This window comes from Nerophis ophidion, linkage group LG02 (genome assembly GCF_033978795.1).
Source record: "Nerophis ophidion isolate RoL-2023_Sa linkage group LG02, RoL_Noph_v1.0, whole genome shotgun sequence".
Lineage (NCBI taxonomy): Eukaryota > Metazoa > Chordata > Actinopteri > Syngnathiformes > Syngnathidae > Nerophis > Nerophis ophidion.
In genome coordinates, this window is record NC_084612.1 from 46,236,511 (window position 1) to 46,256,108 (window position 19,598).

At 42.0% G+C, this 19,598-nt stretch overlaps 1 protein-coding gene across 2 annotated transcripts; it reads left to right on the plus strand.

The window, feature by feature from the left end:
* The first annotated feature begins 471 nt into the window (after positions 1-471).
* LOC133541554 (monocarboxylate transporter 1-like) lies at positions 472-18,914 on the plus strand. Of its 2 annotated transcripts, XM_061885032.1 has the most exons (6): positions 472-702; positions 6,027-6,137; positions 10,080-10,347; positions 16,784-16,927; positions 17,007-17,780; positions 17,839-18,914. In XM_061885032.1, exons 3-6 carry the CDS (start codon positions 10,131-10,133, stop codon positions 18,045-18,047), a joined length of 1,344 nt encoding a protein of 447 aa, XP_061741016.1. In that variant the 5' UTR covers positions 472-702; positions 6,027-6,137; positions 10,080-10,130; the 3' UTR covers positions 18,048-18,914. The 2 variants fall into 2 exon arrangements, with proteins under 2 accessions (XP_061741016.1, XP_061741007.1); XM_061885023.1 differs by lacking the exon at positions 6,027-6,137.
* Positions 18,915-19,598: the final 684 nt, after the last annotated feature.

Sequence of the window (19,598 nt, forward strand, 5' to 3'; positions counted from 1 at the left end):
GGTCATGTAGGACCTGTGTAGTCTTCAAGTTCTTCTACAAAGGACTGGGTCATGTAGGACCTGTGTAGTCTTCAAGTTCTTCTACAAAGGACTGGGTCATGTAGGACTGTGAGTTCTTCTATAAAGGACTGGGTCATGTAGGACCTGTGGTGTTCCAGTTCTTCTATAAAGGACTGGGTCATGTAGGACCTGTGAAGTGTTCCAGTACTTCTACAAAGGACTGGGTCATGTAGGACCTGTGAAGTCTTCAAGTGTTTCTAGGGGTGATCAACAATATCTGCTGGAGGCGGGTCATACTGTAGTTAATGAATCAGCCAATGGAGGAAGTGGTGTCACATCTTATCTCTGAGAGCCCAGACCGGCTGGCACTTCCTGAGGTCACCATGTGAAGGACCCAGACCTAGCACATGACCAGGGGCGGGAACAGCCATTGTAAGACCATGGTTCTAAGCCAATAAGAGCTGACCCACACAAGCACTTTGCTCCACGGGGTCCAGGTTGCTTCTGGCCACTGAATCAACTCCCAACTGGACTTTGTTGGCACCTGATGAGGTCTGAGGCAACACTTCTGTGGTCCACCTGATGGAGAACCACAGAAGACTTCTGGAACATCTGTGAAGTATATCAGTGATATTAGTGTGGACATCGTCAGATGACTGGTGTGGACGTGTCCCGCTGAAATTATCTGGCCCACTTTGAGAGGTAAGATGCTGAACCCTTTAACGCGAGCCAAAATACCTCATGGTGCACGTAGACCACAGTCACAATGGTAGTAGAAACATTGGGCTGGCCCATATGGCCAAGAAATCGAACAAAAAAAATATGATTTTATTAATTTAGTATCTGTTCATATTCTTTCATTTGTTATTATTAATATTGTTATTATTATTCTTCTTATTATATATTTTAGTAGTATTTTTTATTCATTTGTAATTATTACTACTCGGTTTGTTCTGTTTTTCTTGTGTTGTTTTTCTCTTTTCTTTTCTTTTTTCCTTTGGGGGAGGTTTGGCTTTGTTGGAATGTAAACAAAAAACATAACTTTGATAAGTTGACCATACAATAGATATATGATGTATGCAAATATGAATTCATTGATAGGAATGTCTGATGCACGATGTCAATGAAAACGATATTTATATACATACGTATATATATATATATATATATATATATATATATATATATATATATATATATATATATATATATATATATATATATATATATATACATATATATATATATATATATATATTTATATATATATATATATATATATATATATATACGTATGTATGTGTGGGAAAAAATCACAAGACTACTTCATCTGAGATGAAGTAGTCTTGTGATTTTTTTCCCACACATACATATATTGCGCTTTACCACGGTATCGAGCACTATTCTCTGGATGATCTAATTAAGACATATATATATATATATATATATATATATATATATCAACAAACTTTGTTTCCATATGAGTTGGGAAATTGTCAATATAAACTGAATACAATGATTTGCAAATCATTTTCAACCCATATTCAGTTGAATATGCTACAAAAACAACATATTTGATGTTCAAACTGATTAAAAAAAATTTTTTTTTTGCAAATAATCATTAACTTTACAATTTGACGCCAGCAACACGTGACAAAGAAGTTGGGAATGGTGGCAATAAATACTGATAAAGTTGAGGAACGCTCATCAAACACTTATTTGGAACATCCCACAGGTGTGCAGGCTAATTGGAAAAAATAAAAGTATTTGGTACCTTGGTTCGACAACTGATAGTACACTGAAAGTAGGACATGTCTGGCAGGAACAACTTATGTCAAGTTTCGGTCTCTAGTGGTCAGCTGACAAGTAAGTAGTGGTGTTGTATACGATCTGCCACATGTCTGTGCCTTTACGAGGCTCCTCTTCAGCTGCCATGTTTAGACCAGGGGCCCAAAGGGTATGAGCCTTTAAGAGGCTCCTCCATAGCAGCCATGTTTAGACCAGGGGACTAAAGGGTATGTGCTTTTAAGATGCTCCTCTTTAGCTGCTATGTTTAGACCAGGGGCCCAAAGGGTATGTGTCTTTAAGAGGCTCCTCCATAGCAGCCATGTTTAGACCAGGGGCCTAAAGGGTATGTGCTTTTAAGATGCTCCTCTTTAGCTGCCATGTTTAGACCAGGGGCCCAAAGGGTATGAGCCTTTAAGAGGCTCCTCCATAGCAGCCATGTTTAAACCAGGGGCCTAAAGGGTATGTGCTTTTAAGAGGCTCCTCCATAGCAGCCATGTTTAGACCAGGGGCCTAAAGGGTATGTGCTTTTAAGATGCTCCTCTTTAGCTGCTATGTTTAGACCAGGGGCCCAAAGGGTATGTGTCTTTAAGATGCTCCTCTGTAGCTGCCATGTTTAGACCAGGGGCCCAAGGGGTATGTGCTTTTAAGATGCTCCTCTTTAGCTGCCATGTTTAGACCAGGGGCCCAAAGGGTATGTGTCTTTAAGATGCTCCTCTGTAGCTGCCATGTTTAGACCAGGGGCCCAAAGGGTATGTGCTTTTAAGATGCTCCTCTTTAGCTGGTATGTTTAGACCAGGGGCCCAAAGGGTATGTGCCTTTAAGAGGCTCCTCCTTAGCTGCCATGTTTAGACCAGGGGCCCAAAGGGTATGTGCCTTTAAGGGGCTCCTCCGTAGCTGCCATGTTAGACCATGGGCCCAAAGGGTCTGTGTTTTTATGGGGCTCCTCCGTAGCTGCCATGTTTAGACCAATCAATCCAACACAAAAATAAACAGCAATACCATAACAATGCAATCCAATTCCAGAACCAAACCCGACCCAGCAACACTCAGAACAGTAACAATAAACAGAGCAATTTAGAGGACACACAAACACGACACAGAACAATCCAAAAGTAGTGAAAATAAAGAGAATATTATCAACAACAGTATTAATACCAGTAACAATTTCAACATAGCAGTGATTAAAAATCCCTCATTGAAATTATCATTAGACATTTATAAAAAATAAAAATGAACAATAGTGTCACAGTGGCTTACACTTGCTTCGCATGGCATAAGCTTGAAACACACTGTGTCCAATATTTTCACAAAGATAAAAATCAGTCATATTTTTGGTTCATTAATATTAAAAAGTGAAGTGAATTATATTTATATAGCGCTTTTTCTCTAGGTACTCAAAGCGCTTTACATAGTGAAACCAAATATCTAAATAAAAAACAAATTTACTACTGATATCATATCCAAAGCTTGTGTATACCAGTCAGAATGTGTTGGACTATCAACATCTATACATTTCTTTGATATTACCCTTTTTGTTATTATGCATATTGAAAGAAATGCATTTTTACTCTTTGATGACACAATACTAAATTAATGGAGATCCCCAAGAATACAACTTTGCAGTGTCATTGGGATATTTATGTTAAGGAGTCAGGTTTTGTTCTGGAATTGCTTCTTTTGTTGTTTTCAACCATAACTCTTTTATTCTCTGACATTCCCACAATAAATGAACAAGAGTTGACTCGTCTGCCCGACACTTCATGTGTAACTTGCTATCTACTGCACCAGTTTTAAACAGCTGAGAAGATGTAAAATACAATCTATTCAATATCTTAAAGGGGAACATTATCACCAGACCTATGTAAGCATCAATATATACCTTGTTGTTGCAGAAAAAAGACCATATGTTTTTTTTAACCGATTTCCGAACTCTAAAAGGGTGAATTTGGCGATTTAAACGCCTTTCAATTGATAGCCTGTCGGAGCGATGACCTTTCACCCGTGACGTCACAACATGAAGCGATCTGCCATTTTCTCAATCTTATTACACGCAACAAGTCAAATCAGCTGTTATTTTCCGTTTTTTCGACTGTTTTCCTGTACCTTGGAGACATCATGCCTCGTTGGTGTGTTGTCGGAGGGTGTAACAACACGAACAGAGGCGGATTCAAGTTGCAACGACAGAGATGGCAAAAATGTGTGGATATCCTGCGACACTCAAAGCAGATGCATTTCCAACGATAAAGTCAAAGAAATCTGCAATATTGGAAAATAGACCTCCACTGAATCTGCCGGAGTGGGACGACGGCAGTCTGTTCCCGCAGACAAGCGAGGTAAACCCCCTGGACGTCTTGGCTAAGACGTGATTTATGCCACTTCTTTTTCAGTCTCATTTTGTCCACCAAACTTATAACGTTGTGCATGAATGCACAAAGGTGAGTTTTGTTGATGTTATTGACTTATGTGGAGTGTGCTAATCAGACATATTTGGTCACGGCATGACTGCAAGCTAATCAATGCTAACATGCTATTTAGGCTAGCTGTATGTACATATTGCATCATTATGCCTCATCAGTAGCTATATTTGCATCCAGCCTTTCCCTCCACCCATTTTTAATGCCAAACAAACACATACCAATCGTTGGTTAGAAGGCGATCGCCGAATTCGTCCTCGCTTCCTCCCATGTCAATGGCTGTTGTGTCATTTTCGTCGGTTTCGCTTGTATACGGTTCAAAGCGATATAGCTCAATAGCTTCAGTTTCTTCTTCAATTTCGTTTTCGCTACCTGCCTCCACACTCCAACCATCCGTTTCAATACATGCGTAATCTGTTGAATCGCTTACGCCGCTGAAATCCGAGTCTGAATCTGAGCTAATATCGCTATACCTTTCTGTGCTATCCGCCATGTTTTTTTTTGGTTGTTTCACGCTGTGACATCACAGGATAATGGACGGGTGGATATAATGATGGTAAAAATCAGGCACTTGGAAGCCGTTTTTCGGAATATTGCGTAATGGGTAAAATTTTGAGAAAAACTTCGAAAAATAAAATAACTCACTGGGAACCGATTTTTATTGGTTTTAACCCTTCAGAAATTTTGATAATGTTCCCCTTTAAATTGAGTCAGCTTATCATGAAGGTTTGTAATGGGCTTATTGGTATTTTTCCAAATATCATTCCATGATATGTCTCTTTCATCTAAAATGTTTAAGTCCATCATCCATTTCCGAACACATGCATCATTTGCATTTCTAGTATAGTGTTAATTTATTATTCCATAGGATAGTTGTATTCATTTCTTAATTGTATCTTGAATAAAAAGTGTATCTTCCAGTTCATGGCTATTTAAAGACATGCTTCCAGAGGATATGCAATTATTTACTGCATGTTTTAAAGAGATAAAATGTAAAAATTGATTTCTGGGCACATAATATTGATCAACTAAATCATTGAACGGTTTAAAAGAGTTTTTATTAATAATATGATCAGGTTTAGTAATACCTTTGTCATTCCATGTTTTCCATTTAACCACATTTTTATTAATTATGATTTTAGGATTGTGCCAAAGCGGTTGATTGACAGATGTAATTGGGTTGATTCCAAGTATTTTCTGACACAGTTTTAGAATGTTAAAGGTGGCTTCTATTGGGCTCTGCCTCAATTTATTACGCTTGGAGGTGCTGATTCCCATCCCAGTCGCTTCACACTTGGCTGTAACCTATCCAATGATGAAACCCACTACTACCGACCCCGCAGTCTAATAGTTTATATATCAATGATGAAATCTTAACATTGCAACACATGCCAATACGGCATTTTTAGTTTACTAAATTGCCATTTTAAATTTTGCGCGATGTATCCTGTTGAAAACGTTGCGGTATGATGACGCATGCGTTTGACGTCACCGGTTGTAGTGGACATTTTTTACCAGCCCGATCCAAGCTATAAGTAGTCTGCTTTAATCGCATAATTACACAGTATTCTGGACATAAGTATTGCTGAATCTTTTGCAATTTGTTCATTTAATAATGGAGAAGTAAAAGTAGAAAGATGGAGGTGGGAAGCGGTGTATTGCAGTTGCCTTTAGCAACACAAACACGGTGTTTCCTTGTTTAAAATTCCCTAAGGTGAAGCTCAACTATGGAACAAAGCGGTCAAGCGAACATGGTTCCCGACCACATGTCAACCGGCAGGTTTCTGTGAGAAAATTGTGTTAATAAGTTGGCTCTTACCGTAGACATGAGCGGAGCTTGCGTCCTCCTGCAGCTGCGGACCCTCTTACCTCCTCCAACCGGAGACACTGGCAGTCACCACACCCGTGGCCACACCCAGACGGTCTGACTTTCAGGTACCATATAATCTCACTAAAACACTAGTTACACATTAAGCAGATAAGGGATTTTCCAGAATGTCTAATAACATCTGAATCGCTCCCACTGCCCTCACCTTTTTTTTTTTTTAACTTTTTTTTTTCTAGTCCTTCACTCTCACTATCCTCATCCACGAATCTTTCATCCTCGCTCAAATTAATGGGGAAATTGTCGCTTTCTTGGTCAGAATCGCTCTAGCTGCTGGTGGCCATGATTGTATACGAAGTGAGGATGTGAGGAGCTCTAAAACCGGTGACGTCACGCGCACATTGTCTGCTACTTCCGGTACAGGCAAGGCTTTTTTATTAGCTACCAAAAGTTGTGAATTTTATCGTCGATGTTCTCTACTAAATCCTTTCAGCAAAAATATGGCAATTTTGTGAAATGATCAAGTACGACACATAGAATGGACCTGCTATCCCCGTTTAAATAAGAAAATCTAATTTTAGTAGGCCTTTGAAGGTGGCTTCTATTGGGCTCTGCCTCAATTTATTAGACTTGGAGGTGCTGATTCCCATCCCAGTCGCTTCACACTTGGCTGTAACCTATCCAACGAGAGCTGAAGATCCTGGCCAGATGACGCCATCAGGACCACATCATCTGCAAAAAGCAGAGACCTAATCCTGCAGCCACCAAATTGGATCCCCTCAATGCTCTGACTGCGCCTAGAAATTTTGTCCATAAAAGTAATGAACAGAATCAGTGACAAAGGGCAGCCTTGGCGGAGTCCAACCTTCAACTTACTGCCGGCAATGCGGACCAAGCTCTGACACTGATCATACAAGGAGTGGTCCGTCACAATCAGACAGTCCGATAACCCATACTCTCTGAGCACTTCCCACAAGACTTCCCGGTGTACACAGTCAATAGCCTTCTCTAAGTCCACAAAGCACATGTTGACTGGTTGGGCAAACTCCCATGCACCCTCAAGGACCCTGCCGAGAGTATAGAGCTGTTCCACAGTTCCACAACCAGGACGAAAACCACACTGTTCCTCCTGAATCAGAGGTTTGACTATCCGCCTTAACCTCCTCTCCAGTACACCGGAAAAAACCTTACCGGGAAGGCTGAGCAACGTGATCCCACTATAGTTGGAACACACCCCTTAGGTTCCCCTTTTTAGCCACCACCCCAGTCTGCCAATCCAGAGGTATCGCCCCCGATGTTTTGCAAAGTCTTGTCAACCAAAACAGCCCCACAGCATCCAGAGCCTGAAGGAACTCCAGGCGGCTCTCATCCACCCGCGGGGCCTTTCCACCGAGGAGCTTTTGAACTACAGTGGAAACCTCAGCCCCAGAAATAGGAGAGCCCACCACAGACTCCCCAGGCACTGCTTCCTCAAAGGAAGACGTGTTGGTGGGATTGAGGATGTCTTCGAAGTATTCCCTCCGCCGATCCACAACATCCACAGTCGAGGTCAGCAGCACACTATTCTCACCATACACAGTGTTGACAATGTACTGCTTCCACTTCATGAGGCGGTGGATAGTGGTCCAGAATCTCTTCGAAACCATCTGGAAATTGTTTTCCATGGCTTCCCCGAACTCCTCCTATGTCGGAGTTTTTGCCTCATCGGCCGCTAAAGCCACACGCCGCTTGGCCTGTCGGTACCTCTCCACTGCCTCCAGAGTGCCATGAGCCAAAAGGACCCAAAAGGACTCTTTCTTCAGCTTGACTGCCAGCGCGACAGGCACCAACCATCTTGCGACCATTGCTCCAATCGGCCGCCTCGACAATAGAGGTATGGAACATGGTCCACTCGGATTCAATGTCCAGCATCTCCCTCGTGAGGTGGAAATTGAAACTTTCTCTGACAGGAGACTGCTAGACGTTCCCACCAGACCCTTACAATGCGTTTGGTCCTGCCAGGTCTGTCCGGCTTCCTCCCCCATCATCGCAGCCAACTCACCACCAGGTGGTGATCGGTAGCAAACTCTGCCCTTCTCTTCACCCAAGTGTCCAAAACATGAGACCTCAAAGCCAGTGACGCAACTACAAAGTCTATCATGGAACTGCGGCCTAGGGTGTCCTGGTGCCAAGTGCACATATGGACACCCTTATGTTTGAACATGGTGTTTGTTATGGACAGGCCTGGCCACCAGGCGCTCGCCATCGTGCCCCATCTCCAGGCCTGGCTCCAGAAGGGGGCCCCGGTGACCTGCGTATTGGCGAGGGAAAACTGGATCTTTTGTTTTTATTTTTAATAGAGGTCTTCTGATTATTTCATTTCTCAAAAAATAACTATGAATCAACATCAATGTTGTAATGGATTATTGACCAATCGAGGTCCCAAGGATCAAAATATTAAATATTTGATCCTTTGATATATTTGTAATGTTTTTAGGGGAAAATATTGCATATTTTGTGTGTTTTCCATAAAAAGACAAAGTTTTGGTTGACAAAAAGGGCACGAAACAGAAAAAAAAAATTAAAATTATACAAACTTAAAAATAATTATAATTGGCAGATAAACCTGAAGTTGATGTTGAGATTTAAATGTTAAAAGTACAAAAGCCAAAAGCAGTACAGTTTTCATGTTGTGTAAGTGGTAAATAAAAAGAGAATACAACAAATCCTTTTCAACTTATATTCAGTTGACTACACTGCAAAGACAAGATATATTTCATGTTCACACTGAGAAACTTTGGTATTGTTTGTACATATTAGCTCGTATGGAATGTAATGGCAGCAACATGTTTCAAAAAAGCTGACACAAGTGGCAAAAAAGAGGGAGAAACTTGAGGAATGCTCATCAAAGACTTATTTGGAACATCCCCCAGGTAAACGGGCTAATTGGGAACAGGTGGGTGCCATGATTGGGTATAAATTCAGCTTCCATGAAATGCTCACTCATTCACAAACAAGGACGGGGCGAGCCAGGGTCACCACTTTGTCAACAAATGCCTGAGCAAATTGTTTAAGAACAACATTTCTCAAGCAGCTATTGCAAGGAATTTAAGGATCTCACCATCTACGTTCCATAATATCATCAAAAGGTTCAGAGAGTCTGGATAAATCACTGCACGTAAGCCATGGTATTACGCACCTTGGATCCCTCAGGCAGTACTGCATCAAAAAGCCACATCAGTGTGTAAAAGATATCACCACATGGGCTCAGGAACATTTCAGAAAACCATTGTCAGTAACTACAGTTGGTCGCTACATCTGTAAGTGCAAGTTAAAACTCTACTATGCAAAGCCAAAGCCATGTATCAACAACACCCAGAAACACTTCACTGGGCCAGAGCTCATCTAAGATGGACTGATACAAAGTGGAAAGTGTTCTGTGGCCTGACAAGTCCACATTTCTAATTGTGTTTGGAAACTGTGGACAAAAGAAGAAAAGAACCATCCGGTCTGTTCTAGGGTCAAAGTGTAAAAGGCAGCATGTGTGATGGTATGGGAGTGTTTAAGTGGCCAAGGCATGGGTAACTTACACATCTGTGAAGGCACCATTAATGCTGAAAGGTACATCCAGCTTTTAGAGCAACATATGTTGCCATCCAAGCAACGTTATCATGGACGCCCTTGCTTATTTCAGCAAGACAATGCCAAGCCAGGTGTTACAACAGCATGGCTTCGTAGTAAAAGAGTGCACGTACTAGACTGGCCTGCCTGTAGTCCAGACATTGAAAATGTGTGAAGGCTAAAATATGAGAGGGGAGACTGTTGAACAACTTAAGCTGTACATCAAGCAAGAATGGGGAAAAATTCCACTTCAAAAATGTGTCTCCTCAGTTCCCAAATCTTTACTGAGTGTTGTTAAAAGGAAAGGCCATGTAACACACTGGTAAAAATGTCCCTCTGACTACTTTGCTGCCATGAAATTCTAACTTCATGATTATTTCCAAAAAATACCAAAGTTTCTCAGTGTGAACATGAAATATCTGGTCTAAATTCCATGTTGTGTTCTTCTGCAGAGGAAGTCCTAGCTGCACCTCACACAAACAAGCAGAAGTTAAGAGAAGAACATGCCGGCAGCAGTGGGCGGTCCTGTGGGCTACACCCCCCCTGAGGGAGGCTGGGGCTGGATGGTGGTGATCGGAGCCTTCATCTCCATCGGCTTCTCCTACGCCTTCCCCAAGTCCATCACCGTCTTCTTCAAAGAGATCGAGTCCATCTTTGACGTGACTAGCAGCCAGGTCTCCTGGATCTCCTCCATCATGCTGGCAGTCACCTACGGAGGAGGTGAGTTCTACTGGTCTACAGACACCCTGCCAGTACTGGACTTGACAACTGTAATCCTGCTGGCTTTACAGCGGTCTTTAGGACTAGGCACAGCAGCTTGAGAAAGATGAAGGAAACTCTTTGGTCAGTCTTATAAGACTTCAGCAAATCATCCCAGTAGACACCATCAGTTCATGACATTAGACATAGATTGGTCACATCGAGTTTTACACTTAGATTGGTCACATCTAGTCTTTGACTTAGATCGGTCACATCTGGTCTTAGACTTAGATTGGTCACATCTAGTCGTAGATTTAGATTGGTCACATCTGGTCTAGACTTAGATTGGTCACATCTAGTCTTACACTTAGATTGGACACATCTAGTTTTAGACTTAGATTGGTCACATTTAGTCTTAGACTTAAATTGGTCACATCTGGTCTTAAACTTAGATTGGTCACATCTAGTCGTAGACTTAGATTGGTCACATCCGGTCTAAACTTAGATTGGTCACAACTAGTCTTAGACTTAAATTAGTCACATCTAGTTTTAGACTTAGATTGGTCACATCTCATCTTAGACTTAGATTGGTCACATCTAGTCTTGGACTTAGATTGGTCACATCTCATCTTAGACTTAGATTGGTCACATTTAGTCTTAGACTTAGATTGGTCACATCTCGTCGTAGACTTAGATTGGTCACATCTAGTCGTAGACTTAGATTGGTTACATCTTGTCTTGGACTTAGATTGGTCACATCTCGTCGTAGACTTAGATTGGTCACATCTAGTCGTAGACTTAGATTGGTCACATCTTGTCTTGGACTTAGATTGGTCACATCTAGTCGTAGACTTAGATTGGTCACATCTTGTCTTGGACTTAGATTGGTCACATGTAGTCTTAAACTTAGATTGGTCACATGTAGTCTTAGACTTAGATTGGTCACATCTCGTCGTGGACTTAGATTAGTCACAGCTAGTCCTAGACTTAATTTGGTCACATCTTGTCTTAGACTTAGATTGGTCACATTTAGACTTGGATTTAGATTGGAAATATCTAGTCTTACACTTAGATTGGTCACATCTAGTCCACTTAGATTGGTCACATTTAGTCTTAGACTTAGATTGGTCATATTCCGTTGTAGACTTAGATTGGTCACACCTAGTTTTAGATTTAGATTGGTCACATCAGGTCTTAAACTGAGTTTGGTCACATCAAGTCGTGGACTTTGATTGGTCACATCTCGTCTTAGACTTAGATTGGTCACTTCTAGTCTTAGACTTAGGTTGGTTAAATCTAGTCTTAGACTTAGATTGGTCACATCTGGTACTAAACTTGGATTGGTCACATCTAGTCGACTTAGATTGGTCACATCTAGTCTTGGACTTAGATTGGTCACATCTAGTCTTGGACTTAGATTGGACACATCTAATCTTAGATATAGATTGGTCACATCTAGTCATAGACTTAGATTGGTCATGTCTAATCTTAGACTTAGATTGGTCACATCTAGTCTTACACTAAGATTGGTCACATCTAGTCTTAGACGTAGATTGGAAAAATCTAGTCTTTGATTTAGATTGGTCACATCACATCCAGTCTAGTCGCTGTTACCGAAAACTCCAAATAGTAATAGATAAATATGGCACTGTAGCACAAATAATAACACACCTTTTCAGTGTCACTGTGGGTGCGACATGACAAGTATTTGTTGAATACCAAACATTATGGCCGCACCGTTTTAAAAGCCGCTGGGTTCAAAGGGTTAAAAAGTATGCATTATTTAGTTGTAACTTTATAGTAATTAACTGTAAAATCACCGCTCTGCAGTTACAGTACATGATTGTATCGACATTTACTGTAATGTACTGTAAATGTTACTTGTTAGTTTACGATATGATAATTACTGGAGTAGAACAGTAATATGCTATAAGTATTACTGTATGGTACGGTGTTAGTTGACTGTATGTGTTACTGTATGGTACGGTGTTAGTTGACTGTACGTGTTACTGTATGGTACGGTGTTAGTTGACTGTGCGTGTTACTGTATGGTACGGTATTAGTTGACTATACGTGTTACTGTATGGTACGGTGTTAGTTGACTGTACATGTTACTGTATGGTACGGTATAAGTTGACTGTAGATGTTACTGTATGGTACGGTATTAGTTGACTATACGTGTTACTGTATGTAACGGTGTTAGTTGATTGTACGTGTTACTGTATGGTACGGTGTTAGTTGACTGTACATGTTTCTGTATGGTATTTACAATAATAACATTAGCACTTCTTATATTTGAAGAGCAGATAAACAAATGATACTTTTTGGCAGAAGGTTTGAGGATGACACTTCCTGCTGTCAAGTCAACTGCTGCATTGTGTCCATGTACACATGATGTACTTGCCAGTTATTTACTGTTGTTGTGTCAACACTGCTGCGAAGTAAACTGCTTCATTGTGTCCATGCACACGATATACTAGCCAGTTATTTACTGTTGTTGTATCGACACTGGTATGAAGTAAACTGCTGCATTGTGTCCATGCACACCTGATCTACTCGCCAGTTATGTACTGTTTTTGTATCATCACTGGTGTGAAGTAAACACAGTAAACTGCTGAATTGTGCCCATGCACACACAATGCACTTGCCAGTTTTTTTTACTGTTGTTGTGTCAACACTGGTGTGAAGTAAACTGCTGCATTGTGTCCATGCGCACATAATGTACTCGCCAGTTATTTACTGTTGTTACATCAACACTGGTGTGAAGTAAACTGCTGCATTGTGTCCATGCACACATGATGTACTCGCCAGTTCATGTACTGTTGTCGTATCATCACTGGTGTGAAGTAAACTTCTGCATTGTGTCCATGCACACATGATGTACTCGCCAGTTATTTACTGCTGTGTTAACACTGGTGTGGAGTAAACTGCTGCATTGTGTCCATGCACACATTATATACTCGACAGTTATTTACTGTTGTGTCAACAGAAGCTTGTTTCACTAATCCCTCATTACATCAGCAAGCAGGATGTTTGCATCCAAAGCTTCTTATGTTATGAATGCAAATATTGTGTGTTAACACTCGGCTGACAGCAGGAGAATGTCTGACTGCACGTCCACATCACCACTTCATTAACAAGCACCTCCATTTTCATTCATTACCTTCATAACATTTTCCGCCATTTCCTTCATAACATTTTCATCCATTACCTTCATTACATGTTCATCCATTACCTTCATAATATTCCGCACCATTCTTTTGATCCCCCGCAGTTGTCTCTGCAGGGAAGAACTCATTGCTAGTGTTGAGACTTGGTGCTGGATAACAATCTAACAAGTCTGTCTGCCACTCTGCTGCCAAATGAGTTAGGACAACCTCCAAACAACAACTTCTACTTCCACATGGTGGGCTGTGCAGGGGTCTTCCTGGTGGACCCTCACACGCACTTGCTGGTGTCAACCATGTCTGTTTGTGTTGTTGTTTACACCTTGAAGAGTCTCACATTCCCTAAAATACTCTTTAGCCTTGCCAGAAGGAGTCATACCAGTGTTGTTTCCTACCTAGGGCTTAGTGATGTCCGACTTCAATAAATACACCTTGCAAAGTCTCACACTCCCAGACGTGTGGAGTCCAGTGACGTGCAGTCAGTCATCATGGAAAGAAAAAAATGTAAAAAGAAAAAAAATTAATTATATTGTTATATGTATCCAGTGATTAAACTATAAAGTTATTTTCCATTTAACTTCACAAGTTTAACATTTTTATATTCAAAATCGCTTAATTTTCACATTAGCCGTTCAAATACTGAGAATTACTTGCGGTGAGTCACAGCCAGCTGAGCCTCCCCGTCACCATGGATTGCGCAGTGACTCGGCTAACTGCTGGCCTGCTGTGCAGTGAGACCGTATTGCTATATGAATTATATTATACATTTCCATAGTTAGCAGAGGTATATAATGTACAGTATGTGTGTAACGTATTTCTTGTGCTGGGCAATCATAAAACTGCTGCGAAACACGTACAATGTAAGGCTCCTGTTCTCCGGCCTCCTGGCGGTAGGGGGTGTTAGTGATCCCAGAGATCATTCTTGCACTACTTGGCTGAGCCGAAGCCGGTATGTTTTAAAGTTGTCGTTTGCCTGCATATCGTAAAAACAACCGTCCAAAATTTTACAACTAATTGTAAACTTATAGGTGCCGACCGTCAGGGCCGAGTTGCGACGAAAGAGTGTGTCGATGTTGAGATATTACGCAGAGTTAGTAAGTGAATTTGTTTGCCAATAGTAGCTACTAGCCGTACCCATGTATTTTCAATGCGCGGTTAGCATCGGGTTTTAATCCCGTTTCCTCCAATGTTTCTGATCCAATTGAATTTATATTTATGTCGAGTCTTTATTTTGGGTACTTAAATATGGTGACTGAGTATTGTGGCATTTTAAGGCCATCTGCATTTGTTATGCTACAGTAAAGACAATGAATGAACACTGCCGCTGGAGCGCGGTTACACCTGTCATAGTGACAACACTGTGTACTGTCGTGTTTGTTATTTTGTACATACATGTGATTATTTAATATTGTTAATGTTAGCAGTATTAGCGCTAATAATGATAATAATAAGTGTAATTTATTTATACTATACTATACTAGCTAAAGTACCTGCTACATTAAGTTAAAGTACCAATGATTGTCACACACACACTAGGTGTGGTGAAATTTGTCCTCTGCATTTGACCCATCCCCTTGTTCACCCCCTGGGAGCAGTGAGCAGCAGCGGCCGGAAATCATTTTTGGTGATTTAACCCCCAATTCCAACCCTTGATACTGAGTGCCAAGCAGGTAAGAATGCTGGTATGAGCTTTTAGAACATAACCCATTAACTGCTGCCAATCAAATGGTGAATAAGATACTCTATAGGGGTTCATATGTTTATAAATCTGACTGTGATGAAGTCAGTGCCTCACCAGCCATGAACCTCACCGCACGTCACTGGTGGAGTCATACCAGTGATGTTTCCCACCTAGGCCTTAGTGATGTCCTACTTAGTCCCACTGCAATAAATACACTTTGCAAAGTCTCACACTCCCAGATGTGTGGATTCAAAGCAATTAGTTTTTGCCACCTACGCCTTCAGTGATGTCCTACTTAGTCCCACTTCAATAAATACCACTCAAAAGACCATCATTTATGATATGACAAATACTATACAGTAACACACGTGTCACTACTGTACGAAACGGGCTATTTTTGGTGCATTTAAGAATAGATAAATCAGCATAGGACGTGGTTCTGTCTAAAGTAAAAACATTTTTTAAAAATAACTAGATTTCGATACCGATAATTTGAAATCGCATAAAGGGAAGAAGATTGAGAGGTATTCAGTAGGATTTAAGGTCCAAGCATATCTTTGGTAAGTGCCGGAGTGAGAAGAGGTTTTAAAATAATTAGTGCATGCTTACTTTTACCGCATGCCTTTGGTAAGCACAGGTGTAAGAAGAGGTTTTAAATTAATTAGCGCCCCGGCGGAAATTCAAGGAAATACGGTAACTTGTTTCCTGGGTTGGCTAACCTCGTCTCACAGGATCTAGTTTCTCTTTAAATATCCTTCTTGAAATTGCCCTTGCAAATATATATCTTTCACCTAATCAAAATTTCGCTCTGCTTTTTTTGTTGGTTAAAAAAAGTGAGTAACGCTGATTTCTCCGCTGGCTTGGTATAGCTCGGTGCCACTTTCTGCTTTCATAAATCACAACTTGTGATTGAATACTTGGGAGTGACAAGTGAGTATCCAATCACAGTCATGTTCAAAGTAAGGCTACCTGGATGGGGTACTGTCAACAACTCGTGATCTGATGGCAGCTGTCTGTTAACTGAAGGTCTCTGTTTGTTTACACTGGACTGTTTCAGAAGGACTCCGGCTGAATTCATCCAGCACTGGCAACAAGCTAGATGAATTCTGATTGAATAAAAGCTCTAACTTAAAAACAGCAACACTGGAGCCTAATATGACATGAAGAGAATGTGATGAATACTTTTATATATTTATGAAATGTAAATAAAAAATTAACTAAAACTAAAAACTTGTATTAGTTTATGATCATGATTTATGTTAGAAAGGCCTTGCTGGCACACCACTGAGTCATACCAATACTGGCATGACACACACACACACACACACACACACACACACACACACACACACATTCAGTCCATTCAAGTAGGTCCCACTAACAAATGACTTCTATAAGGCCAATAAAAGATGATATATTAAAAGTGTATAAAGAAGTGGACTTTATTGCAGTGCAGCACTGACACACATAAAAGATGATTTATTAAAAGTGTATAAAGAAGTGGACTACAGTACTGACACAAATGATTGCAGGAGTGGTTTTGCAAGAGATGTTCTGCTGTCGCCCTCTTGTGGACAAATACACACCTGCACTGTTTGTGAACTCTCAGGTCCCATCAGCAGCATCCTGGTCAACAAGTATGGGAGTCGGCGTGTGATGATGCTGGGAGGATGTCTGTCCGGTCTGGGCCTGGTTGCCGCCTCCTTCTGCAACTCCGTGCAAGCCTTGTACTTGTGCATCGGTGTGGTGGGAGGTACTGGTGTTGTTGTCAGTCATGCACACTGCTGCCACCTGCTGTTTGAAAAGTGCTGATCCTCTGTAAATGTTTTCAGGACTGGGATTGTCCTTCAACCTCAACCCTGCCCTTACCATGATCGGGAAATACTTCTACAACCGGAGACCCATCGCCAACGGCATCGCCATGGCCGGCAGTCCGGTTTTCCTCTCCACGCTGGCCCCTCTCAACACCTGGTTCTACGACCGCTTCGGCTGGAGAGGAAGCTTCCTGATCCTGGGCGGCCTGCTGCTCAACTGCTGCGTGGCCGGGTCCCTCATGAGGCCCATCGGACCCAAGGCCAAGCCCGCCGAGAAGACCACGGGGAGGTCGGGCTGCTCGCAAATTCTAAACAGCTTCATTGACATGTCCTTGTTCAAGCACCGCGGCTTCCTGCTCTACATCTCGGGCAATATTATTATGTTCTTTGGTCTTTTTGCTCCGCTGGTGTTCCTCAGTAACTTTGCAAAGAGCAAGGACATCCCAAAAGAGAAAGCGGCATTCCTGCTGTCAGTTTTGGCCTTCGTTGACATGGTGGCCCGGCCCTCCATGGGCATTGTAGCCAACACCAAGTGGGTTCGGCCCAGGATTCAGTATTTCTTTGCCGCTTCTGTGCTGTACAATGGCGTGTGCCATGTCCTGGCCCCCATGTCCGTGGACTACAAAGGCTTTGTCATCTACTCCATCTTCTTTGGCTTTGCTTTTGGCTGGCTCAGCTCCGTGTTGTTTGAGACCTTGATGGACCTGGTGGGAGCCCAACGCTTCTCCAGCGCCGTGGGCCTGGTGACGATCATCGAATGTGGACCCGTGCTGCTCGGCCCGCCTCTGCTAGGTAACTCACTGGTCTTTCTTTGATCTGCACAACAACAACCAACCTTTGCCTTCCGCAGGCAAGTTCAAGGACATCTACCACGACTACAAGTACACCTACCAGGGCTGCGGGATCCTCCTCATCGTCTCCAGCTTCTTCCTCTTCATGGGGATGGGCCTCAACTATCGTCTGCTGAGAAAGGAGAAACAAGAGGAGGAGCGGCTGGCCAGAGCAGGACATCCCAAGTCCTCCAGGGTGGTGGAGGCCAGAAGCACCGACACCGTCTGAGCGTTTGCTCCTGACTCCCACCTTCTAGAACCTTTACACTCTCCCTCACACGCACTTAAACATGTGTATTCTATTACTTCTTTGGTTTGCAATCACTTTACACACTAGATAAATTGATGTTGTTATATTCAATATGGGCTTCACGGTGGCAGAGGGGTTAGTGCGTCTGCCTCACAATACGAAGTTCCTGCTGTCCTGGGTTCAAATCCAGGCTCGGGATCTTCCTGTGTGGAGTTTGCATGTTCTCCCCGTGAATGCGTGGGTTCCCTCCGGGTACTCCGGCTTCCTCCCACTTCCAAAGACATGCACCTGGGGATAGGTTGATTGGCAACACTAAATTGGCCCTAGTGTGTGAATGTGAGTGTGAATGTTGTCTGTCTATCTGTGTTGGCCCTGCGATGAGGTGGCGACTTGTCCAGGGTGTACCCCGCCTTCCGCCCGATTGTAGCTGAGATAGGCGCCAGCGCCCCCCGCGACCCCAAAAGGGAATAAGCGGTAGAAAATGGATATTCAATATCTGCAATTGTATTGTTTATTCTCCTAAACATACACTGAGTGTTTGTACTTGTGTGTGTATTTCTGTAAAGACTACACATTCTCAATATAAACATGAATAATTGTTTCCTCTTGTTTGTCTGCATCAGCGTCCATCAAGCTGCTGACTTAGCCATTTAGAAATGTTGATAACTGCAACATTTACGTATTCTTGTTAATGGAAAATGTATTGACAAGTTCCAGAGAATTTTAAAGTTTTGTTGCCAGGTTTGAAATGTATTTCTGAAACAACACAGAAATGACAACTGTTTGTGCTCCAGTGGAACTTGAACACTTTCTTGTGCCCCACACAAATAAAGATTATTCATCAAATGTGGTGCGGTGCAATGAGTCTCAAACTATAAAGCAACTCTCTTCATTGAAGGCCATATTGCAGTTATGCAGCCCTCAGAGGGCCACTATAGTACATGTGAATCGCCTCTTGTTTTGTATATGTGTAATGATGGATCACTCATAACTCAAGGTGACAAAGAGATATTTATGTTAGTAGTGTCCCAATCTGATATGATATCACATATCGTCTGATATCTTAAAAACAACGATCAAATGCTATTGACCTGCATGAGAAATGTCCAATAAAGTAGTCCTGCAGCCCACTTACAGTATATGAGTCTAACTTCATGAGTTACTGTGGCCACTCTACTTCAACTTAAAGACAGCATAAGTCTAGTGGATAATAAATAGGTTCCAGACTGATGATCATATCTGCTATCCAGAGAGAAGTGTGGGATTTGACTTTACTAAATGCCATCCATCCATTTTCTACCGCTTAATCCCTTTTGGGGTCGCGGGGGGCGCTGGCGCCTATCTCAGCTACAATCGGGCGGAAGGCGGGGTACACCCTGGACAAGTCGCCACCTCATCGCAGGACTTTACTAAATGTTGGAATCTATTTCATGTTTGGGGTGGCCGGAGCAGAGCAGGGGGCGACAGATATAAGAGGAAACAAAGAGGACAGAAGGGAAATTGTGGGGTAAAATAATTATTTACCAAATG

Bases quoted from the DNA above. Each gene is read 5' to 3' on its own strand.
- LOC133541554 (XM_061885032.1), top strand. From the start codon at position 10,131: ATGCCGGCAGCAGTGGGCGGTCCTGTGGGCTACACCCCCCCTGAGGGA. The intron at 10,348-16,783 runs GTGAGTTCTACT...GTGAACTCTCAG, and splicing joins GGCAGTCACCTACGGAGGAG to GTCCCATCAGCAGCATCCTG. The intron at 16,928-17,006 runs GTACTGGTGTTG...AAATGTTTTCAG, and splicing joins GTGCATCGGTGTGGTGGGAG to GACTGGGATTGTCCTTCAAC.